This window comes from Eretmochelys imbricata, unplaced genomic scaffold, assembly GCF_965152235.1.
Source record: "Eretmochelys imbricata isolate rEreImb1 unplaced genomic scaffold, rEreImb1.hap1 Scaffold_49, whole genome shotgun sequence".
In the NCBI taxonomy this organism is placed as follows: Eukaryota; Metazoa; Chordata; order Testudines; family Cheloniidae; genus Eretmochelys; species Eretmochelys imbricata.
This window is the reverse complement of record NW_027554361.1, coordinates 18,665-42,923: the sequence shown is the minus strand read 5'-3', so window position 1 is coordinate 42,923 and position 24,259 is coordinate 18,665. Positions and strand designations below refer to the sequence as shown.

Below are 24,259 nucleotides of genomic sequence, written 5' to 3'. Positions count from 1 at the left end.
GGGGACTCCGGGTCTCCCCCCAGCTCCCCAAGATCAGGGCAGGGAGTCCCCCTCCCCCAGGGGCAGGGACGGGCCACGGCATGAGGAAAGACCCAGCCCTTCCGTCAGCACCGCTGTGCCCCTCACCCGGGCATCTGGTCTGGTCCCCCCCCCCCCGCATCTGCAGCCTCCCTCAATGACACCCCACCCCACCGCTGATCTGAGGCAGCCGGGGGGGGGGGACGGGCCTCGATACAAGCCCCCCTGCCGCAGCCCGAACGCAGGACAGGCACACTCTGCCCCCCGGCTCCCGCCCACCCCTTGCCCCCCCCCCGCCCCATGACCCCCCTTCGCTGGGCCCCACGACTCCCCTCCCAGGCCCCACACACACACCCCGGTCCCCATGACTCTCCTCCTCAGGTCCCATGACTCCCCTCCCCCCATGGGCCCCACGACTCTCCCCCCATGGGCCCTGCACTCACGTTGTCGGTGAAGATGACGCCGAACTTCCAGAGCTGGTACTTGATGTCGATGGACGTGATCCTGAGGGAGTGGCAGGGTGAGCCAGGCCACCCTCCCCGCCACCCGGTTCCCCCCTCCGAGCCTCTCACCCCCCGGATGTCCCCCAAACCTCAAGCCCCAAGACTCCCACCCCCTGGATTCTGCCCCCTGAGCCTCCTGCTCCCCGGATCCCTCCCGAGCCCCCTGCCCCTGCCCCCTCCGAGTGTCCACCCCCCCCCCCATCTCTCCACCATTCCCTGAGCCTCCTGCCCCACCCCCAGGCCTCACGATCCCCTTCGCCCCCTGAGTCTCCCGCCCCCCCAGTCCCCTCGATCCCCCGCACTGCCCCCTGAGCCTCCCGCCCCATAGGCCCCCCAGTCCCTCCCACCCGAGCCTCCTGCCCCCCCAGCCCCCTCACCACGTCAGCAGGGACTTGTCGGGCTGGGGTTTCCTCTCGCTCTGGGCGCTGATCTCCAGGCTGGCCAGGTCCATGCCCAGCAGCTCCGCGATCCGCTCCCGCCCATAGATGTCGCCGTATTTCTCCAGCACCTGCGGGGGGCGGGGGGCAGAGGGAACCCCAGGGCAAATGCAAAGGGAGAAAGGCCTGGATCCCCCCCCAGCCAGTCAGACCCCTGCCCTGGCACCCCCTGGGGGAACAGCCCCATGTCCCCCTTCCCAAGGCTGCCCAGAGGATTCAGGGGGCCTGGGGTCTTTGGGGCACTTTGCTGAAGACATGGAGCGGAAGGACCCCTGCCGCCGAAAACTCTCATGGGGGCCCCCGCAGGGCCCGGGGCAAATTGCCCCACTTGCCCCCCCCCCCGGGCGGCCCTGCCCCTTCCCCATGCAGCCGGCACACCAAGGGGGAAAGGCCCCATGTCCCGCCCTGGGGCCCCCCTGGGAGAAAAGCCCTGTGCCCCATGCCCGGGTCAGTGAAGGACTCACCTTTCTCTTGACAAATTTATCCCAGTAGTTGCTCGGGAAGGACCTGGTGTGGGGGGGTGAGAGCCAGTGTCAGAGGGGGCCTTGGGAGGGGGTCAGCGCTGCGGGCCCCCTTTGCCTCGGGGTCTGGTTCTACTCCCCCTGCAGGCCTGGGGGTGGGTGGGGTGCAGCGGTAGGCGAGAGGGGCTGATGGGGGAAAGGCCCCCCCCCAGTCTCGAGCGGCCCTGAAGGGCCCAGTGTGGAGATGCTGGTGGGGGGGGCGGGGGGATGACACTGTCAAGCGTCTGCCCCCCCACCACACCCAGAGGGGTAGTGCAGCTGGGACGAATGGAGGGGTTCAGGGGGGGCCGGACACTGACAGGGAAGGGGCTTCTCCAGGGCCAGGAGATCCAGATGCCCCCAGACCGAGACCACCACGCATAGCCCAGCCCCGCATGGCCCGGCCCAGCCCGGCCCGCCAGGCCCAGCCCCCCACGCACGGGGTGTTCAGCACCAGCCGGTCCCACTGGCCCTTGATGTCATCGTCCTCGGGCTGGTCGGTGATGTAGAGCCCGTCAAACTCCAGCTTTCGGGCCAGCTCCTTCTCCCGCTTGAAAATCACCAGCGGGACCTGCCGGGAGAGGGGAGTCAGGGCATCGTGTGGGGCTCCCAGCGAAGGGCGGGGGTCAGGGCACCGTGGGGGTCAGGGCATCGCGGGGGGCTCCCAGCTTGGGGGGAGTCAGGGCCTTGCGGGGCTTCTGGCTGAGGGGGGGTCCTGGCTGAGGAGGGGACACAAGCTGGCCCCTCAGCCTCCCAGCCCAATGGCCCCTCGGTTTGGGGGGGAAGGGGACATGGTTCTATCATGGGTGGGCATGGCTCAGGGATATGCCCATAGCCTATGGTGGGCGGGGCCCCAGGGTGGGTGGGGCTCCATGGCTGGTGGGTGTGGTCCCATGGCAGGCAGCTGGGCGTGGCCCCGTGGCAGGGAGCTGGGCATTGCCCCAGGTGGGTGGGCGTGGCCCCGTGGCAGGCATGTGGGCATGGTCATGTGGCCGGTGGGCAGGGCCCCGTGGCTGGTGGATGTGGCCCCGTGGCAGGCACCTGGGCATGGCCCCAGGCAGGTGGGTGTGGCCCCGTGGCAGGCATGTGGGCGTGGTCATGTGGCCAGTGGGCAGGGCCCCATGGCTGGTGGGCGTGGCCCCATGGCAGGCAACTGGGCGTGGCCCCGTGGCAGGTGGGCGAGGCCCCAGGGCTCACCTTGAGGCAGTTGTAGCCGATGATGCAGAGGAAGGCGACCAGCGTGTGGGTGATGGACAGGAACTGCAGCGTGGGTTGCATGTAGCCCGTGCTCTCCTCCAGGAAGAAATAGACCACGCTGTCCTCCTCCTCGTCCTCCCCGGCCCCGTCGCCGCTAGCCCCGAAGCCCGAGCCCCCCGCCAGCTCCCCCAGCAAGCCGGAGTCCTCCAGCTCCTCCTCGCCGGGCGGGGAGTCCGACACCTGCGTGGCAGGGACAGCGTGGGGCCGTGGCTGATGGGGAGCCACACCTCCTCCAACCCCTCCCCCAGCACACAGGCATCCTGGCTCTCAGCCCCTCCCCCCCCCGCTCTAACCACTAGACCCCACTCCCCTACCAGACCCAGGGATAGAACCCAGGAGTCCTGGCTCCCAGCCCCCCCACCCCCACCGCTCTAACCACTAGACCCCACTCCCCTACCAGAGCCGGGGATAGAACCCAGGAGTCCTGGCTCCCAGCCCCCCCACCCCCACCGCTCTAACCACTAGACCCCACTCCCCTACCAGAGCCGGGGATAGAACCCAGGAGTCCTGGCTTCCAGTCCCCCGCCCTCCCGCTCTAACCACTGGACCCCACTCCCCTCCCAGAGCCGGGGCCAGAACCCAGGAGTCCTGGCTCCCAGCCCCCCCCCGCTCTAACCAGTAGACCCCCCTCCTGCCCCGGAGCCGGGCGAGGGCCCGGGCGCCCGGACCTTGTAGAAGAGGAGGATGAAGTTGATGGCGAAGGCCAGGAAGAGGGCCAGGAAGCGCAGGTTGTAGAAGTTCCGGGACAGGTAGTTCTGGAAGGACAGAGCGGGTCAGCACCGACGTGGCTGGCCAGTGGGGAGCCCTCCCCCTCCCCCTCCCTGCCCCACGGCCTGACTCTCCCCCAGCCCCACGGTACCAGGAACTTGACCCTCTGGATCTCCAGCTCGGCCCAGAACTCCAAGCTGCCGTTGGCCGGCTCCTCTTTGCGCTCCCGCGGGGTGGCCGACTTCCTCCTATGCTTCCTCGGGGCCTCGGCCGCTGGCTCCTGGGGGGCCGCCGGCTCCTCCAGCCCCACCTTCTCCCCATTCTCCGTGCTGTGGGGGAGGGGGGGCAGTGGTCAGTGGGCAAGGCGGGGTATCCACGCCCCCACCCTCACGTATTCAACTCCTTCCCCTACGCCAAGCCCCTTCCCTCACCCAAAACTGCCCCCCAGCCTGTGTAGCAGCCCCCTCCCTGGGGCAGGGGGCACACTGGCAGGGGACGGGGGGGGGCAGGCTTGCCCCACCATTGCCCTAATGGCCTAAGCTACCCCCCGCCCCAGAGCTCTGAGGAGAACCGCTCCCCACAGGCCCCATCACCCCCCCAAGGGGTCCTGCCCCCACCAGGACCCACTCCCTCCCCACCAACCCCACTCACTCGGCCTTCTCAGCCTCCGCAGGGGGTTCTTCGATCTTCTCCGGCTCCGGCTCGGCCTCCTCCCCTTCCAGCTGAGGAGTAACACAACAGACCCCGCATCAGGGACCCCGGACAGGGAGAAAGGGCGTCCCCTGGTATGTGGGAAGCAGCCCTCCCCTGGGGCTGAGACGGGAGACCTGATACCAGGCCTGAGTGCTGGCCCAGCTGGGCTGGGAACCTGTCTGTAAGGGATTGAACCCAGGAGTCCTGGCTCCCAGCCCCCACCCGCTCTAACCACTAGACACCCCCACCCCACCCCGGAGCCCTGACTGCTGTCAAAAGGCCAGCCCTGCCCCAACCCCCAACATACCCCCAGCTTCCTCTTGATGATGGGAGTCCCCTCGGGGGTGGGCGGTTCCACCGCCGTGGTGTCCCCCATATCCCCTAGGCCCCCGGGGGCATCGGGGGCAGTTGCTCGGTAATGCCCGGTGTCCTTCTTCATCTCCAGCCTGAAGGCCTCCTCCTCGTCGGGGGCCTCCTCCTTGCCGTCCTCCACGAACTGGGCCGCCTCCCCGCCCTCGGCCGTCTCCTGCCCGTCCTCGGCCGGCCCCAGGTCCCCGTGGACCTCGTCCTGCGTGGGGTCAGGCATGCTGGCCAGCAGCTCGGTCATCGTGAGCTTCTTGGCACCTTCCACCAGCCCGCCGCCAAAGAGCACGGTCCAGAGGAGGAGCAAGACTCCCTTGAGGATGCCGGAGAAGAAGAGCAGCGCACCCAGGAGGACGGCGTAGACACAGGAGCTCACACCCACCGCCAGCTCCTTGACCGTCATCTTCTTCAGCCGGCGGAGCTGGCGACGCAGGTTGCGGTAGGTGAACAGGCGGAAGAAGTCCAGCACCCCGTCCAGGAACTCCCCGAAAGCCGAGGTCGCCTCCGGAGGAGCCCCGGCCGCCTTCTCCACCTCAGTCCCCTCCCCGCCTTCGCCCTCTTCCTCCTCCTCCTCCTCCTTCCCCGCTTCCTCCTCCGAGATCTGCGCCGCGATCTGCATCTCGAAGATGGTGTCCTCGCAGAAGTTGACGAAGAGCTCCATCTTCTCCGACTCGCCACCCTCGTTGACCACGTCGAAGATGAACTGCCGCTTGGACTCCTTGACCTGGGGCATCTCCCACTGGGCCTTGTTGGTCTCGCTGATCTCGAAGTAGATGCGCTCGATGCGCTTGCTGGCCCCCATGATCTCAATGCGGCCCAGGTAGGGCCGGAAGTAGTTGAGGATGCTCTCGGCCAGCTCCAGGAAGGTCTTGAGCCGGCTGTCGTGGGGCACGTGCTCCGAGAGGTTGGTGAGCAACACCGCCACGTTGAAGCCGATGTCCTTGGCCGGCTCTTGGAAGCGGTTGGCGAACTCTTCGTAGTCGATCATCTCGTTCTCGTCCGCCTCGGAGCAGGAGAGCAGGAACTGGATCTCGGAGGGCGTGTATTGCTTCTGGCTGTCCATGGCCTTCTGGAAGTCCTTCTTGGAGATGAGCCCCCGCGGGTCCGTGATGTAGTCCAGGAAGGCGTCCGACGCCACGATGTCCTTCAGCTTCAGGAACATGTCAAAGAACTTGAGGATCATCTCCACGTTGCTGGACGACTCCACCAGCATGTCCACCATCTGCCGCGCAATGGTGCCGTTCACCACGTTGCCTGGGTCGGGGCAGGGGGAGAGAGGGTTAGGCGGACGGACAACCAGCCAGAAGGGCATGCGGGGCGATGGCCAGACAGAAGAGTGTGCACAGGGCTGCACAGACAGAAAGACACGGGGATGGCCAGAGGCGTTTGCATGCAGACGGACGGGCATGGGGATGGAAGGCAGAGGGAGGGGAAAGGATGGAGAGGCAGGAAGGACCAGGACAAGTGACAGGGTTTGTGGTGCCCTGAACCATGCCCACATGTGCCAGGCTGGGCCAGTGAGAGGCGCTGCCATCTGCCCGGCTGGGGTGGGGGAAGCAGCTCACACTGGGGGATCTCGAGCCCTGGCCCAGTGCCCCTCACCCTCCAGCAGGGACAACAGCATCACCACCATGTCCTTCTGCAGGTCCAGCAGCTCCTTCAGCAGCCCGATCTGGCTGGAGTCCTGAGGAGACATGGGGAGCGACGTGAGACGTGCAAGATTCCCGCCATGCCAGCATGGCTCCCCCACACATATGCACGCCCCTGCCCTCGCACGGCCCCCCCTGCACATACTCACACCCCCACCCTCGCACGGCCCTTTCCCCTCATCAGTGTATCTGGCTGGAAGCTGCAAGCCACGCTCCCTGACTCAGCAGGATTGGGGTCCCAGCCCCCCTGCGCTATGGGCCGAGGGGAGACCAGGGATATGCCCCGAACTCAGACCCCAGCCAGACCCGTGACCCCAGCCTGGGCGCCGTGAGCCTCTCCCGGGGCCTGGCAGTGCCCAGGGCTGCCCAGACTCTCGCTCCCCAGGCCCAAGCGCCGGGGACTTTGGAGCATCCGACTCGCCGAACCCCTGCCTGCTACGACGCGCCCAGGCGGGGTGGGCCCACCCCAGCTGAAGCCGCCCTGCACCATGCCAGCTGGGGCTGTGGCCTGATGCCTGGTCGGGACAGAACCACACACTGGCGAGGGACCTTTCTACCCCGCCCCGGGCAGGGTCTCCCCCTCCGGCCCCTTCCCCTGGGCCTGGCACTGCAGACACAGGGATGCCCCATCAGCTCCCGGCTAGCCTCCCGACAGGCTGGGGCTATGCGGGGGAGGGGGAGCCTCACCCCTCCCCCTCTTACCTCGGGGTACAGCCTGCTCCGGAAATGGTCCTCACGGGCAGCGCAACAAAGAGAGAGTTTGGGTGTGGAAAACCCCCCCCCCCAGGCACCTGCAGGGAGTCCCCAGCCCCCACCCCCCCGCAGCTTGCTCTAGGGTGGGGAGCCAAGACAGGGCGCAGAGATCCACCCCCTCCAACCCAAACGACCACGCGGATACGGGCAGGGGAGATCGCCCCCCACTTCGGCCCCAGGGAGGAACAAGTGCGCAAGCCCTCGTGCATGGGATTGCATGCATGTCCCCCTTGTGCGTGCGCACATGTGGGTGTGCGAGAGCTCACGTGTGCGTGCAAGCTCCCAGGCGTGTGATCGCGTGGGCACGCGATCTCCTGCGGCGCGTCCCTGCGTGTGAACAAGACCTTGCACACGCGCTCTTGTGCATGTGATCCGAGGCGCGTGCGCAAGGTCTTGTGCGTAGGTGCAGGTGTGAGCCCACGTGTGCGTTCGCACGAGATCTCGGGTGCTCAGGTCAGCGGCCTGTGCGATGCGTGGCCCTGTCGAATCACGTTCTACGCTGGCGTGCACTGGCCTGCGGGACTGTGTGCGCACGTGCGTGCGATGGCGTGCGCACGTGCGTGCGATGGCGTGCCCACGTGCGTGCGATGGCGTGCCCACGTGCGTGCGATGGCGTGCGCACGCCTGGCGACGCGCGTCGGGCCGCTCCGAGGCGGTGGGGTTCCCACCCCCGCACCGGCCCCACGCTCCTGGAGCGGAGGCCCTTTTCCTGGTGCACGCGGGGGAGAGGGGGGGCGCAGCCAGCCCGGCCGCCGCCATCCCCCATCAGCACCCGCTAGAGATCGCCACCAGGACACGGGACCTCCCGCCAGAGCTCAGAGCAAACAGAAGCACCAGCCAAGCACGGCGCCAGCCTCCTTGCCCAGATGCCGGGGGGATGGAGGAGCGGGGGGAGATTGTTACACGGGGGGGCAGGAGATGTGCCAGATGGGGGGGGGGACCCAGGCCAGACCAACCCCCTGCACTTTTTTGGGAGGCGCCCAGGCACCCCCCGGGCTCGGGAAGGGGGCTATTTCCCCCTTGCTCTCCTAGAGGGATTACAGTACCCATGCAACTGTAGCCTCGCCCATGCCCAGGAAGGGCGGGGCCTTGCTCCCACCAGGGAAATCCCATGAGCTGGCACCTATGCCCCGCCCCCCCCAGCTGCGGGGGTGTGACCAGGGGACACCCCCCCCATTCAGCTATGGGCCAGCCGCCCTAGATCAGGGACTCAGGGTGGGATAACCCATGGGGGTCAGACCCCTCTGCGCGCACTGGGTCCGAAAGCAGTAGGTGGGGGTGGGGCCACCTGGGACTCTGGAGGGACATCGTTATGTGGGGCCCTATGAAAGCCCCCTGGAGTCGGGGAGCCCCGGGGCGGGCAGGGGGGCTGCACGGCTGAGCTACCTGCAGCCACACTTAAGATAGTCAAGCTGCTCCAGATCGGGGCCCCCTGATCTATTGGGCCATGCGGAGCTGGGGGGAGAGGCTGAAGTCGGGGTGTCCCCCAACCTCACACACTCCCCCAATACACACACACACACAGTGTTACTCTTCAGCAACATCGGTGTGGCCATATTCCCGAGCGCTCCTGCAGAACGGGATCGGGAACGGGGTCACCGTCACCTGCGCTGCGGAGCGGCAGGAGGTCTCGTTTCAATCGTACGATTTATTCTTTGTAAAATCAGGGTTTCCCGTCGCCCTCCAATTCCGACCGATTTTACGCCTTTATCGTAAGGCTCCCTAATTGCTGTCAATGGACCAAGCTGTTCGGATTTAAAAAACAAACAACCCATCACGATGGAATTAATTTTTGACAAAAATGGAAAAAAACGAAATCAGAAAATAATAAATCCCCAAATCCTGCCAAATCAAACGGCTTTCCGAGGGCCTTAGTTACGGGGCTCGGGCCTGGGGGGAGCTGGCAGGCATGGTGAGTATCAAGCTGGGGGGGGTTGTCTGTGGCACTGGGCCGGTGCTGTTAGCTTGGTCTGGCCTGGGTGGGAGCGGGAAGAAGGAAGGGAAGGGAGAACAAGGAAGGGGGCCAGGGAAAAGGCTGGAGGATCAGACTGGGCACAGAGCTGGAGCCCGAGGGGAGGAGAGGAGCAGACAAGGTGGGCGGCGGAGCGGGGCGAGCGCGGGCGTGAGATGGCGCGTGCCACACACAGGTTCTTACGCCATTTCGGAGTCCGGCCGGCTGGCTCATCTGTCACACATCAGAATAAAAATTTTATTCAGCATTTTTAAGAGCATTTTTGTATGTCCGGCCCCTTCCTTTATTGCCTGGGCTGGCAGGGGGTCCCGCCCCACAACCCCTGAGCTGGGCCTGGCAGGAGGGGGCAGCAACAGGGGCTGGGGTTTCCAGAACTAATGGAGTCTACAGGGCAGCAGGGAAAGGTCTGAGCTAAGGGGAGTCTGGAGTGCAGACACACTTACAACCAGGAGTCCCAGCTCCTGGCACCCCCCTTCTCTAACCACTAGACCCCACTCCCCTCCCAGAGCTGGGGATAGAACCCAGGAGTCCTGGCTCCTGGCACCCCCCTGCTCTAACCACTAGACCCCACTCCCCTCCCAGAGCTGGGGATAGAACCCAGGAGTCCTGACTCCTGGCACCCCCCTGCTCTAACCACTAGACCCCACTCCTCTCCCAGAGCTGGGGATAGAACCCAGGAGTCCTGGCTCCTGGCACCCCCCTGCTCTAACCACTAGACCCCACTCCCCTCCCAGAGCTGGGGACAGAACCCAGGAGTCCTGACTCCTGACCCCCCTGCTCTAACCACTGGAATGGATCACTCAAAATTGTATGTGAATCTATTTTCCGTGAGGGGCAGAGATTCTGGTCTCATGGACGTGAGGACAAGCAGGATGGAAGGAAGGATGGAGAGGTGGGCGGGTAGATGGGTGAAGAGTAAAGGGTGCTGTGACAAAGTGGGGATTTTCCCTTGTTATGTTGCATGTAAGTCTTACTGGTTTGCATGGACGCTGTGTGTACCCTTTGCGGGGGCTGCTCCAGCTGCCTGCAGGGATGCTCTGGCCTCCCCTTCATAACCTGAGACCCAGGAGACTCTGGCCCGGGAAGCGAGACAAAGGCCAGAGGAGGAGCAACGGGCAGGGCAGGGGCCAGGCAGCTGGAAGCGAGTCAGTCGGGGCTGGCTTGGGGTGCAGGGGGAGGGCCAGAGGCCTGGCTCTGGGCTCCCTTCCCCCCAAGATGGACTTGGCTGAAAGTCACTGATTTCTGTGCTAACAAGCTCTGCCCTACGCTCTGTTCCTCTTGACTAATAAAACTTCTGTTTTCTTGGCTGGCTAAGAGTCACGTAGGCCTGTGGAGTTGGGGGGCAGGGCCCTCTGGTTTCCCCAGGATCCCCGCCTGGGCGGACTCACTGCGGGAAGCACACGGTCAGGAAGGGGATGCTGAATGCTCCGAGGTCAGATTCAGGAAGGTCGAAGCTGTGTGAGCTTCTTGCCCTGGACACAGACGCTCAGAGACAGGAGGCTCCCCCAGAGTCCTGGCTGGCTTCGTACGGAGTAGCTCCATAGCACTGACCCAGTGACTCCGTTGACAGGTGGATAAGGGCTGGGTGGGTTGGTGGATGTGGGTGTAGGAGGATGGATGGATGGATGGGAGGATGGATGGATGAAGGGCTGGCTGGATGGATGGATGGGTGGGGTCTAGGTAGATGGATGGATGGAATGAGGGATGGATGAATAGACGGATGGATAGATGGGGGTGTAGGAGGATGCATGGATGGATGCATGGGAGGATGATGGATGAAGAGATGGATGGATGGATGGACGGACGGGTGGGGGCTGGGTAGATGGACGGATGGAATGATGGATGGATGAATAGACGGATGTATGGATGAAGGGCTGAATAGACAGATAGGATGGATAGATGGGGGTGTAGGTGGATGGATGAAGGGCTGGGTGGATGGACAGATGGACGGACAAGAGTCCTGCTTGCTCACACACCCCCACCCCTGGATCCTTCCCCCCCTTCCCCTCATTTATGTCACACTTTGCCCCGCGGCAGCGCTGGGCCCGGGACCTCCCTTTGACAGGGCTGCATGGGGGGCCCTACCTCTGCCTGGCCCAGAGGGGGCATGGGGGTGCCAACCCTGTGGGCCCCGCTCTGCTGGGCGTCCTGGGGCACTGACCGGGGCGTGACCCATAAAGGAAGGCGAGACAGGGAAATACAAAAATGGGTCGGTCAGAGAACACCCAAAGCTGCTGCCACGGCTCGGGGGGGGGGGGGGGGGGGCACGGATCGGGGGAGGGGAGGACAGGCAGGGCACAGAGCGATCTGGGTTAGTGCGGCAATTAAAGGGGTCAAAGTCACTCCCCCCAACTCGACAACTATGAGACTTACTGTGTGGGAGAAGGGGTTAAGATTGGGCGGCACTTCAACTGAACTCCAAATCCTTCTTTCTGGTCTCCATTCCCACCCCCCGCAGCCGGATCGGAACCAGCGGGGCGGAGCCGGGGCCGGGGGGGGCGGAGCAGAATCAGCGATGGGGGGAGGGAAGCCTTGGATCAGAACCGGCGGAGGGGCCCAGCCCCAGATCAGAACTGGCAGGGGGGTCCCCAGCCCCGGACTGGGACCCATGTGGGGGGCCCAGCCCCAGCGGACATGCCCTCTAGACACGAACGCTCGCGGCAGCTGCCCCGGCTGGAGGGTCCCTGCTTCCAGGCGGCGGAAATTGACCTGGAGCAGCTGGCTACCGAACGGGTCAGGGCGGCGACCGAGGGCCTTGGAGACTGGGATGGCACGTCTGCGATTGGCCACTGAACGCGTGTCCCTAGCTCCCGAGCCCGGCGAGTCCTGAGCATCCGGGCGACCCCTTGCGGGGGAGACAGACGCCCCACCACGTGTCCCCCCCCCCAGCCTGCCGCCTACCCGCCCGTGCCCCGCGCTGGCAGCTGCGGTTACCTGAGCCAGCTTCATCATCATGTGGGCAAAGACGTGGAGGAAGCCGACCACGGCATCCCACAGCCTGCTGTGGGCCAGGCTCTGCTGGTTGCCCGTGCACGGGCCCTGCGGGAGAGAGACAGAGTCAGCAGCAGCAACGACCAGCGCCTCACTGGCCAAACCTGCACGAACTGCCCACGGGGACCCTCGCCCGGCGCGGAGATGCAGCCGCCTCTGGGGTGGGGCGTGGAGCTGGTTACATAGGGGTCATCTTCAACCCCCAGCCCCCCCGCCCCCACATGACAGTGGCATCTATTTATTTCCTTGCTGGCACGGAGAATGGGAGTGGGCAGGGTGCAGATGCAGCCGTACCTGGCTGTACTGGGGATCAGCGCTCTGGGGCAGGGCCCGGGCACCGTACCTGGATGTGCTGTGGGGCAGCGCCAAGGGGCAGTGCCCGGGCCGTACCTGGATGTACTCTGTCAGGCTGTTGAACACCTGCTTGGCCACGGCCATGGCCTTGGAGAAGTTACGTTTGCCCTGCTCGTCGATGACGTCCTTGCCCGAGTAGTACCAGTAGAAATCGCTGATGGATTCCTGGGAGGGGGGGAGGGAGAAGGGGGGTTAGTGCTGATCCCGGGGCTCAGCCCTCTGCCCCCCATTGGCTGCGGGGCCGGCGGGCTGAGTGGGTACCGCCCCCCACACCCGAGCGGTCTGTGCCACGGGCCGGCTGCGGGGGGAAGGCTGCAGGGGCCGGCTGCCTGGCGGGGAGGGATCTCCGGGGGCCGGTGCCCACTGGCGGGGGGCAGCTGGAGGGGTTGGGGGGGGCGCTGACCTGCAGCCGCAGCAGATAGTCCACAGTGCAGATGATGATGTTGACGGTGGTCGTGTTCCCCGTCTGCGTGCGCAGGTAGTTCTGGAAATCTGCGGCGGGGGGGAGACGCCGGGTCAGGCCCCCTCACCGACCCGCTGCCCAGACCCCTTGGCGCGGGGGGGCGCTGGGACGTGCAGGAGGAGCTGTGCCAGGCGGCGCGTGGGCAGCGGCCGGGGGCTTTGTTCCCCACCCACAATGCCTTGGTCCTGCGTGGGTCTCTCCAGCCCACCCCCCCACCCTCTGCCCCTCACCTGCAGCGCCCACCTCCCACAATCCATAGCGCCCACTACCCACCCACCCATCGACCCAGGTACCCACCCACAATGCCCCCCATTCATGCCCCCTTCTGCAGGGCCCACCCTCCGCCTGCCTCTTCATCCATCCCTGGCTTCCCATCCCCCATCGACCTGCCCTACCCATCCATGCGCCCACCCAGGAGCCCGCCCCACACTCCCCCAGCACCCACCCTCCTGCCCCGCTACCCACAGAGTACCCAGCCAGGCAGCTGCAACCCCCTTCATTCACAACCCCCCCATCGCCCTCACGCTCCCCGCCCCAGAGGAGCCACGCCTCCCCCTCAGTCTCTGGGCTTCGCGGGGCCCCCAAGCCGAGGCGGCCGTACCGTTGTTGTGGCCCTCACACAGGAGCTGCAGGAGCCGGAAGAGATCCTGCGTGAACTCGTTGTCCGCCATCACCTTCTCTCCTAGAGCGGGGCACGGGGAGGGGGAGAGAGAGAACTGGCCAACATTAGCAGCCGCGACCGGGCGAGGGGCCCTGGGTGTGGTACCACAGGGGTCAGCGCGTGCAGGGGGCCTGGGGAGAGGGGCCAGTGGCGGCCAGGCAGCCCACACTCTGGGACACAGCACAAGGGGGCACCACCCGGAAGGCCTTGCTCAGGGCTTAACACTCTGAGGTCATAAGAGGGAGTAACCCTCACCCTGAGTAAGGAGCGAGTAACCTCCACCCTGAGTAAAGGCGGAGTAAATCCTGAGTAAGAAGTGAGTAACCCCTACCCTGAGTAAAGAGCAAGTAACCTCCACCCTGAGTAAGGATGGAGTAAACCCTGAATAGGGAGGGAGTAATCCCTCAGTAAAGAGGTAGTAATCCCCGAGTAAGTAGGGAGTAACCCCCACCATGAGTAAGTAAGGAGTAACCCCTGAGTAAGGAGCTCAGGATCTACCCCATTGGTTCCCATGGTAGTTGAGCCCGAGCAAGGCCTGCAGGATTCAGCTCAGGTTAGTGGGTTCAGACAGCATGCGTCTCATTAGGGACCCGCAGGGCTCCTTTGAGTTGTCGCCTGTGGCGGATGGGGTGGGTGGGATATTGTTTCTTGTTACCCGCTGGAGAACAATATCGTCGCCCCCAACATCCTGGTGCCAGCAGAGCTGGTCCCAGCAGGGTCCCTTCCTGGCCAATGCAGCGGGCAGTTGCGGGGGGGATAAAGAGAATTCAGAGGGAAGAGGGGAGGGTATTGGGGGAGAGGGACTATTATTAACATTACTGGCTGGTTTACTGGGGAGCCATGGGGTATTTATTTAAATAATTCTGTTGGGGCCAAATCCTGACATCTGAACTCAGGCAAAGAGACAGGTGGGAGTTTTGCAAGAGTAAAAACTGAGTAATGTAGGCACAAAGTCAGGATAACGAGGAGTAAAGTCAGAGTAACTAGAGTAACTCTAAGTCTTTAAACCATGATTTGAGGACTTCAATAGCTCAGACATCGGTGAGAGGTTTATCGCAGGAGCGGGTGGGTGAGATTCTGTGGCCTGCGTTGTGCAGGAGGTCAGACGAGAGGGTCATATTGGTCCCTTCTGACCTTAATATCTGTGAGTCTATGAGTAACTAGGAGTAAAGTCAGGGTAACTAGGAGTAACCTCAGAGTAACTAGGAGTAAAATCAGAGCGCTGCTGTAATAACACAGGGGAAGTCCAGTAATGGAGAAGTAATGTCTGAGTAATGTGGGAATAAACACAGGAATATTGTGAGAGTCAAGTCAGAGTAACACAGGATTAATGCTGGGGGGTGTCTGAGTAACGTCTGTCACATCTCCTGGCTGGTTACCAGGATTAGTGGCAAAGGGCAGAGGGTCAGTCACACCAACCATACTGGGGCACTGGGCAGTAACGCTGGTATGAATCGCATTGGGGGCAGGGGCTGTGTGCCTGGCCCCCAGGCGCATTCGTATCGTCCCACGCGGCATCAATGACCAGCCCCTTTTCCACGGTTCATGAAGTCACTTCCTCCCCTTTGCAGCTGGGATTCTCCCCACTGTCGACTCCCCCTTCCTCTCTCCTGATCACTGGGGATCATGGTGCTGGGGGGCAGGGAGCAGGGCAGGAAGAGGTCACCACAGGTCATCTCACCCAAGCCTAGGTAGCTAGGGAGATTTGTCCCCAATTGTGTCTGTTGCTTCGCTGTTTAGAGAGACGCTAGTGTGTGTGTGACAGTTACGACCCCAAAACCACCACTTACTGAAGTCACCACACAGACACTACCGCAATATTATTGCACAAGATACTGCAAATGCTACTACTTTGTTACTACACAGATACTACCATACTGTTACTACACAGATACTACCACACTATTAGAACAGAGATACTGAAAAGACGCTACTACATTGTTACTACACAGATACTCGCATATGGTTACCACACTATTAGAATAGAGACAAAGGAACTACATTGTTACTACCCAGATACTGCCACACTGTGACCACATAGATACTACAAAGTCATGACCCCACGGTTAAGACAAAGATACTACAAAGTTACTATTACAATATTAGTACAGAGATGCTGAAAGGGTTGTTACTATATTGTAACTACATAGATGCTCTGAAGATACTACCACAAAGATATTATGAAAATACTCTTACATTGTTAACTCCAAGGACACCACACTGAAACTCCAAACAGACTACAAAAGCACCATATAGCTATTACAAAACCACCACGAAGGTCCTATAAAGATATTACTCTATTGTTACTACAGACACCATATTGTTACTACAAAGATACTACAGAGATGTCATATAATTTCTAGAAAGACACCACAATACTGTGAACATTCAATCTCATTGACACCGCAAAGACACCACAGCCTTACTAGAAAGTGAAGCCAAAGTTTCTATAGGTTTGTACAAAGTTTGTATAAGTTTGTTTATAAGTTTCTACATCACTACTATGGTGCTGCTACAAAGAACGGTTACTCGCCTTCTCATAACTATTGTTCTTCGAGATGTGTTGTTCGTGTCCATTGCAATCAGCTGTGTGCACACATTGCGTACATGACAGCCGGAAGATTTTTCGTGGCGCTAGGTACAAGTGTTCCTGTACCTCAACGACTGGCTGATCAAAGGCCACTTCTGGGCCCCGGTAGAGGCGCAAGTCAAATTCATCAGGGCAACGTTCGACGCACTGAGCCTTCTCCTGAACATGCGGAAGTCCACTCTGTCCCCTGTTCACCAGGTAGAGTTTATAGGCATGTTGCTGGACGCAACCCAGGCCAGAGCGTACCTGCTGGAATCTGGGCCATGGGCGACATCGTTCGGAGTCTCAGGTAGTGTCCCGCCACCACGGCACGAAATGGCCTAAGACTTCTGGGACACATGGCCACGTGTACCTATGTGGTGCAACACGCCAGGCTCAGGACTGCGGCTGCTCCAATCGTGGCTGGCCTCGGTGTATCGGCCGGTTCGGGACAGTTTGGACTGGGTCGGGACTCTGCCTCGCCTTGTGCTCGACTCCCTTCTGTGGTGGCTCGACCCACGGGTGGTGTGTGCAGGGGTTCCCTTTGCCGGCCCCCAGCCAACCCTCTCGTTGTTCTGTAAGGACAAGGTTCAGCTCAGGCCTCACCTGGCTTTCCTCCTGAAGGTTGTCTCCCATTTTCACATCAACCCGGACATCTTCCTCCCCGTGTTCTATCGTAAGCCGCACTCGAGTGGCAGGGAGCAGAGACTTCACTCATTGGATGTCCGCAGAGCATTAGCCTTCTACATCGAGAGAACAAAGCCGTTCCGAAAGCCCGTCCAGTTATTCGTGGCTGTGGCGGACAAAATGAAAGGTCTTCCCGTCTCTTCTCAGCGGATTTAGTCATGGATCACGTCCTGCAGACTTGAGTGCTAGAACCTGCCTGCTCCTCCGATTACTGCGTGCTCCACCAGGGTGCAGGCCTCTTCAACAGCATTCCTGGCAGACATTCCTACCCAGGAAATTTGCAGAGCAGTGACGTGCTCCTCTATACAGTTTCACCGCACACTATGCAATCACCCAGCAGGCCCAAGACGAGGTGGCCTTCAGATGAGCCGTGCTCCAATCAGTGGACAACGCCGCCCCCGCCCCCTGAACTTGGCTTGTGAGTCACCTGACTGGAATGGACAGGAACAAGCACTCGAAGAAGAAAAAACGGTTACTCGCTTTCTCGTAACTGTTGTTCTTCAAGATGTTTTGTTCATGTCCAGCCCAATACTCACCCTCTTACCCCTTTGTCGGAGCAGCTGGCGAGAAGGAACTGAGAGGGCGCCGGGTTGGCAGGGTCCCATATTGGGTGCCATGAAGGCATGACTCCAAGGGGCACCCAGGCCGACCCGACGGACCCATCGAACGTTGCCCTGATGAATTTGACTTGCGCCTCTACTAAGGCCCGGAAGTGGCCCTTGATCAGCCAGTCGTCGAGGTAGGGGAACACTTGTACCTGGTGCTTGCGCAGGAACAAGCCACGACTGCCGGGCACTTGGTGAATACTCAAGGCGCCGCTGACAGGCCGAGCGGGAGGACTGTGAACCGGTAGCGGTTGCTGCGCACCACAAATCTGAGGTATTTTCTGTGGGACGGGGTAATCACTATATGAAAGTACATGTCCTTCAAGTCGAGGGCAGCATACCAGTCCCCTGGAGCCAATGACAGGATGATGGAGGCCAAGGAGACCACGTGGAACTTGAGTGTCTTGATGAATTTGTTGAGTTCTCGCAGGTCCAGGATGGGCCTGAGGCCGGCTTTGGCTTTCAGTATTATGAAATACCGGGAAGAAAAGCTCCTCATCATAGAAAATCATAGAATATCAGGGTTGGAAGGGACCTCAGGAGGTCATCTAGTCCAACCCCCTGCTCAAAGCAGGACCAATCCCCAATTTTTGCCCCAGATCCCTAAATGGCCCCCTCAAGGATTGAACTCACAACCCTGGGTTTAGCAGGCCAATGCTCAAACCACTGAGCTATCCCTCCCTCCCTCCTCCTGCCCCTGTAGCCCTGAGGAACTTCTTCCACTGCTCCTAGCGAGAGGAGCGAGTGCTCCTCCTGGGCAAGAAGTTGCTCATGAGAGGAGTCCCCGCAGAGGGACAGGGAAGGGGGGTGGAAGGGCAGGAGGACTGAGAATTTGAGTGAATATCCCCTTTCTCACCATGCGGAGCATCCAGCGGTCTCCCAAGTGAAACTTATAAGAAATCCACACTAACCGTAACTATTGCGCAAACTACAACCAGTATGATAACGACGTACACTAGGCTAGATAGTGGAAAGCCGGCGGCGAGAAGGAACTGAGCGGGTGGTGGGTCGGCAGGGTCCCATATTGGGTGCCATGAAGGCGCCACTCCCAGGGGCACCCAGGCCGACCCTGCGGACGCTGCTAGGGGGAACCTCTTCCAGCCAGCGTACTCACGGCACGCGCTCAGCTGATTGGAATGGACAGGAACACGCACCCGAAGAAGACAGATACTAGTGTTACTGCAGAGACGGCACATTGCTCCTCGCCATTTCGAGGCTACAAAGACGCCACATCGGTAACACAAAGATGCCACGTCGTGACTACTCAGGGGTGTAGTCCGCTGTTGAGCTGGCTAGGGAATCTGGTCAATAAGAGGGTCGCTCAGCCCTGCCCACCACGCTCGTAGCCCCAAGAGACCGGGAGGGCTGGGGGAGGCGGAGGGGTCCATGACAGGGTATCAGGCGGGGCGGGCGAGTCCCTGACGAGAGCGGGGAACGTGGCTCATGGCGAGGTCACCGGAGCACCCCGGTTCCAGCATGGGGGGGCCGGGGCAAGGGGTGCGGTTAGTACTCGGTGCAGATCGGGAGAGGCCGGTTCCAGGCTGCTGGGGGCACGGCCTAAGCTGCAGGACATGCCACGTGGAGCCACGGAAACACCCCTGCCTCCCCCACAAGGCTGATCAGAACCCCCGGGCCTGACACACCCTGGGGAGGGGGGAGACGGCACGGCATAGCGACCACCGCAGCTCCCCGGCTGGGTCTGCCCACCACAACAAACCAGCCCCCCCACAACTGGGAGACCCTACTATAACAAACCAGCCCCCCAGGAGACCCTACCGTAACAAACCAGCACCCCCTGCTGGGTCTGCCCACCATAACAAACCAGCACCCCCCCTACGGGAGACCCTACCGTAACAAACCAACCTTCTCTGGGACACCCTACTATAACAAACCAGTACCTCCTGCTGGGTTTGCCCAGCATAACAAACCAGCATGTGCAACAGAGTGGATAACCTTGATTGTTAAATAAAAAATAAAATAAAATCAGAGGGTACTTTAAAATTTAAATCAGATTTTTTCAAACATTTAAATTAAATGCAGGTTTATTTTTTAACAATAAACCTATTTAAAATTAAACTGGAAACTGAGAACCAACGTCACAGCCTAAATTTATGAACTGTTAAAACATTTTAACCCAAATACAGAAACGAAGATTCAGCCCATCCATATCTGCTGCCAAATTTCCCAGCAAGTCGTAGCACTGAACATGTGCAAGTCCCCAGCTGAGCCCCAAGAACCAGAGTTTGCCGATGGGCTAAGCCGACTTGGGGAAGGGCAGAGAGAAAATTTTAGCTGTGTCCGTTTATTCAACTAGTTCAATTCACTGGCCAGGCCACCCAAAGTTCAGCGACCGACTGGGAGACAGTTTCCAGTCTTGGAGAGGACGAGATCTACTAGTTCTTCAATCCTGAAGGCCATGGTAACCAGAAACAGCTACTACATTTCGCTAGCCACAGATGCTTCCTTTGTTGAATAGATCAGCTAGTTTTCACTGCAAAACGCTGCCCAATAAACTTTTTATTTTTTAACATTTCTAGCTCGTTTGCTTTCATTCAAACGCTGGTTTTGCGCAATTGTCACTGAGTTGAACATTTCTACCCAAACAGGGCCTGACGCAAATCATACGTAAAAACTGAGTCGTAGTCTAGCAAACGAGACAGGCGCCATTCGCCCTTCTCTGAAATAATCACAACCGTAGAATGGCAGACCAGACTCTGACTCTGGGCAAGCTTTAAGCCGCACGAATGGTCAACAAACGCCTGTCGCTGGGGTGTACTGTCCTAACCGGCAGAAGAAGTCCCAAATGTCGTGAAAAGGCTCAATATTGCTGCCGATCGCCACGGCCGAATGGTCACCAGCTGACGGGAATCAAGCCCTCGGCAGGGAAATCACTAAAAGGTACAAGTGCAAAACCTGATTCACAGCACTGATTGAAATCAGCATTTCCAGCTGCTCCCTCGGACTGAGAGCAACACAGACTCGGCAAGGAGCGACCCTACCATAACAAGCTGACGTACATAATCCAGCTGCACACAGGACCCCCGTCAGGATAACGAGTGAGCATGTGTGGCCAAGTAACCTCAAGGAGACGTGCGGTAATACAGCAGCCTAGCACCCACGTGCAACACAACAACCCGTGAGCACAGCTCCGTGCTTGAGAGACCCTACAATAACAAACCAACATGCTTAGCTTGTGCTTCCTCCCCCAGCCCAGCAACCCTGAGATAACAAACCGATGAGGCCAGCCTCAGCTCCCTCCAATGAACCCGTCAGCACAGGCAGACTGGCACTCACAAGCGACCCTACAATAACAAGACGGAGCTGCCCCTCCCCTGCCGGCCCCAACACACCTGCTGGTGACTTCCCACCCCGCGAAGGTTGGGCAGGGCTCATGTTGGGGGGCAGGGGGTTCTGATCAGCCATTGGCATTGGAACAAGCCCGCCGGGTTAGAAAACAGACCAAGAAAATGCCCGGAAAAAGAAACCACCACAGAAGCAGGTTATTTACCATTTTCCCGACGGATGACTGGGGGCGCCGGTGAGAGGGGGATGGGGGGAGCAGGGAAGGGGGGGGAAGAGGAAGAGAAGGGGAGGAGAGAGGAGGTGAGCGCAACACATCACAGCACAAAGGAAAAGGAGATGATTAAAACCAGATTAACGCCATTAATGCGGAGTCAGAGCCGCCCTGGGCGGGGCAAGGGGGCGTTATTACAATCCGGATTAATAGCAGCGCCTCACTCTGGGGGGGTGGGGGAGCCCGCAACCACACGGCAGCTGTGAACACAAACCGAGGGCGGGGAGGGGCCGCGGCGGAAGGAGGGGGAGGGGGCCCTGGTGTCCCATCAGCTCTGAGCTGCAGGGTTCCTCCAATGGAGACAGGAGGCCGGGCTAGATGGGCCCGGTCCCGTGAGACCGGTTGATGCAGCTCTTCCCAGCAGCCGCTGCAGGATCAGCTCCCCACCCAGGAATTCCCGTGGGGGCAGGGCGGCCCTGACTCATCTCACTGTCCCGCCCATAACCTGCCCTAGACATCCCCCCTTCGCTGGGCAGTGCCCCCGGAGCCTGCCCTCCCAGCCCCCACTGCCCACCCTGAGAGGGGATCGAACCCTGGACCTGCGGATCCAAACTCCCCGGCTCAGAGTCAGGCCTGTTAGCTCAGAGGCTCCAGCGGCCACAGTCCCAGCACTGGCTGCTAGGTGCTTCATTAGCGTGAGTGACCCTGCCCCAGGGGCTGCTGGGATTGGGGCCTGAGATCCCCCAAGGCCATCACTCACTTGCTGTGGCAGCATCCCGGCACCCTGGTCAAGAGGGCGGGGGGCAGAGATCTGCTGGACTGGGGCTGAGATGTGGGGGGGCCTGGCCCGGGGAGCGATGGGGGCAGAGATCTGCAGGGCTTGGGACTGAGATGTCGGGCGGGGCGGTCTGGGCTGGGGCTGAGATATGGGGCAGCGATCTGCAGGGTCTGGGGGCAGCAGCCAGGGTGACAGGGGTGGGGGCCGCGTGGACTCACTTGTTCCTTCCTCGGTCACCATGCCTAGTCCCTCGGCCTTGTTCTGCCGCTCGAAGGCATTGAGGTCCAGGACGCTGCAGGGAGAAATGGGGGTCAGGAGAGGCCGGGGGGGAGGGGAGTGGGGTGACCCTGCCATCAATATCAACCCTCCACCCCCCCAGTGCACCTTGGGGGAAGGGCCCACAGCCTAACACAGCCAAGCCCCCTCCCCCCGGGGGTATGGAGTGGGGGGCCGATGGGTGCTCGCCCCGGCATGCTGGGGGGTGGGAAGCAGGGCCGTGCAATGCCACTCTGGGCAAAGGGGATCGATTTCCCTGGGGGTCCCTCCACGGCTGGCTCCCCATAGTAACAGGGCAGGGAGGGGGAACAGCTGGCAGCAAAAGGGGGTAAAAGGAGAGACGGAGATGGGCCAGACGCAGGAAGGAAAAGGAGGTCGGCAGGGACCAGCTCGGCCTGCGAGGAGGGAGGGACGCAGGCCGGGACAGAGGGGCAGAAGGGGACACACGACGGACGGTCCCGCTCACCTGCAGGTCTGCATCAGGGCCTGCACGCTATGGAAGAAACCCACCTCCCGCTTCTCCTTCAGGTAGTCCAGCATTTTCTGTGGGACAAAGGCAGCGGCCGTGAGAGGTGACTCAGCAACTACTCCCTCGTTACTCTGCATACCCATTAGTTACCCAGCTGTTACTCAGCCTGTCCTCCCTTGTTACTCAGCCCATTACTCAGCCCGTCCTCCTTTGTTACTCTTCATGCCTGTTAGCTACTCAGCTGTACCCTGCACATCCTCCCTCATTACTCAGAGTGTACCCATTAGTTACTCAGCATGTACTCCATAGTTATTCAGCCATTACACAGCACTTTCTCCATCATTACTCAGTGCACATTTACTCATTACTCAGCTGTTACTCACTGCATACTCCCCTTGTTACTGAGGGGATAAGCCCTCTTTACCCCACACTTCTTCACCTGTTACTCAGTAGTTACGAACGTGTTACTTGGACGTGACTGGCCGGTTACTCAACACGTGGCCGTGCTGCTCGACCTTCACTCAGCCGTTACTCCCGGGCTCAGCGGGAGCTTTGCCGGTGTAAGGTCTGAGTAAAGTGCTGGGGGCCTGGCCCTGGAGCGACGCCAGCATGGCCATACCTGCTGCACTTCCATGTTGCCTCCGTTTAGGATGGAGATGCCCAGCTTGAGTGTGGAGGACACCATGGCACCTGGCTCCCCTGCCGACAACCAAGGCAATGCTGGTTACCAGCCTGGCATGTGGCTCACCCCACAACCTGCCAGCCTCCCGTCAAGCCGCCCCGCTGTCCCTCCCCAGGCGAGGGTCCAATCTCACCTTTGCAGGCGCTGATCATCTGCAGCACCATCTCAGCTGCCCCGCGGTTGTGCAGCCGCGACTGCTGGTAGAGCAGCTTCTGCTTCTCCATCTCCTTCTCCTGTGGGGTGGAGACACAAGGGTCAGCACAGGCAGGGGCTGGGGCAGGACTGGAGGTAGGGAGCGGATCACCTACCTCAAAGGACCCTTCGGCCTCCTCCTCGTCTTTCTCACCACCTTCCTCTTCACCTTCTTCAATGTGACAGCTCTGGGGGTGAAAGGGGATCCAGAGTGAGGGGTGCTTGGGAGCCAAATACCAATACCTGCTGCCCCCCCTCCAATCCAGATACTACACCGGTACTCTGGAGATACTACGTCGTCACTCTAGAGATACCACACTGCCAGTACACTGTTACTTTAGAGATGCAACACCATTATTCGGGAGATACTGCATTATTACTCTGAAGATACTATATCATTACTCTGGAGATACCAAACGGTCAGTCCTTTGTTACTCCACATATACTAAACCTCTACCCCAGAGACACTACAAAGTTAGTACACCATTACTCCAGAGATATTATAATGGTACTCCAGAGATACTGTGCCATTAGCACATTGTTACTCCAGAGACATTATGCTGTTACTCTGTTGTTACTCCAGGGATATGACACCGTTACTCCAGAAACACTATAACTGCTAGTACTTTGTTACTCCAGTGACACTACATTAGTACAATGTACTCCAGACTCATGCTATTACTCCAGAGAAACGAAGTTGTTACTCCATCATTGCTACAGAGATACTACAACATTACAAAGTGACACTACCTAGTTACCCCAAAGCTACTACATCGCTGCTCCAAAGATACCACACAGTCATTCCAAAAATATTATACAGCTGCTATGCCATTGCTATTCCAAAGATATTTTGCCATTACTCTTAAGTTACTACACTGCTACTACAGCCCACAGGGCTGTGACTGGGGGTTTTCCTCCAGCCACTCCAGAGTAGCAGGAGCAGAAGTTTGTGAAGGTGTGGGGGAAGGGTAAACTGCCCCTTACTGCAAATCTGGTTTGAGGGGAGAGTCTGGGGAGGGAAGGATTCAGATCCTCTGCTGCTTGAACACCCAGAGAGCAGGGTTCAAATCCGGCTCCACTCATGAGTCTGACGGGCTCTCCTGAGACTGCTCAAACCAACCTCGGTAAATGACAGGGAGGGGAAATGGGGCGACACACTGGACAG

General features: G+C 60.4%; 1 protein-coding gene across 1 annotated transcript in view; it reads right to left on the bottom strand.

Annotated features, from left to right (window-relative positions):
- Positions 1-24,259, bottom strand: part of LOC144258870 (ryanodine receptor 1-like) — a gene marked incomplete at its 5' end in the record, with an annotated part of 45,735 nt that overhangs the window by 2,820 nt on the left and 18,656 nt on the right. The window contains 21 exons of the mRNA XM_077807006.1: positions 462-522; positions 899-1,029; positions 1,423-1,465; positions 1,899-2,029; positions 2,656-2,895; positions 3,384-3,470; positions 3,575-3,752; positions 4,075-4,145; positions 4,424-5,733; positions 6,082-6,163; positions 9,037-9,066; positions 11,788-11,892; positions 12,235-12,363; positions 12,602-12,690; positions 13,263-13,343; positions 20,692-20,709; positions 21,694-21,767; positions 22,218-22,294; positions 22,840-22,919; positions 23,036-23,135; positions 23,211-23,282. Coding sequence (XP_077663132.1) covers positions 462-522; positions 899-1,029; positions 1,423-1,465; positions 1,899-2,029; positions 2,656-2,895; positions 3,384-3,470; positions 3,575-3,752; positions 4,075-4,145; positions 4,424-5,733; positions 6,082-6,163; positions 9,037-9,066; positions 11,788-11,892; positions 12,235-12,363; positions 12,602-12,690; positions 13,263-13,343; positions 20,692-20,709; positions 21,694-21,767; positions 22,218-22,294; positions 22,840-22,919; positions 23,036-23,135; positions 23,211-23,282 — 3,189 coding nt within the window. The remainder of the gene's footprint in view (positions 1-461; positions 523-898; positions 1,030-1,422; positions 1,466-1,898; positions 2,030-2,655; positions 2,896-3,383; positions 3,471-3,574; positions 3,753-4,074; positions 4,146-4,423; positions 5,734-6,081; positions 6,164-9,036; positions 9,067-11,787; positions 11,893-12,234; positions 12,364-12,601; positions 12,691-13,262; positions 13,344-20,691; positions 20,710-21,693; positions 21,768-22,217; positions 22,295-22,839; positions 22,920-23,035; positions 23,136-23,210; positions 23,283-24,259) is intronic.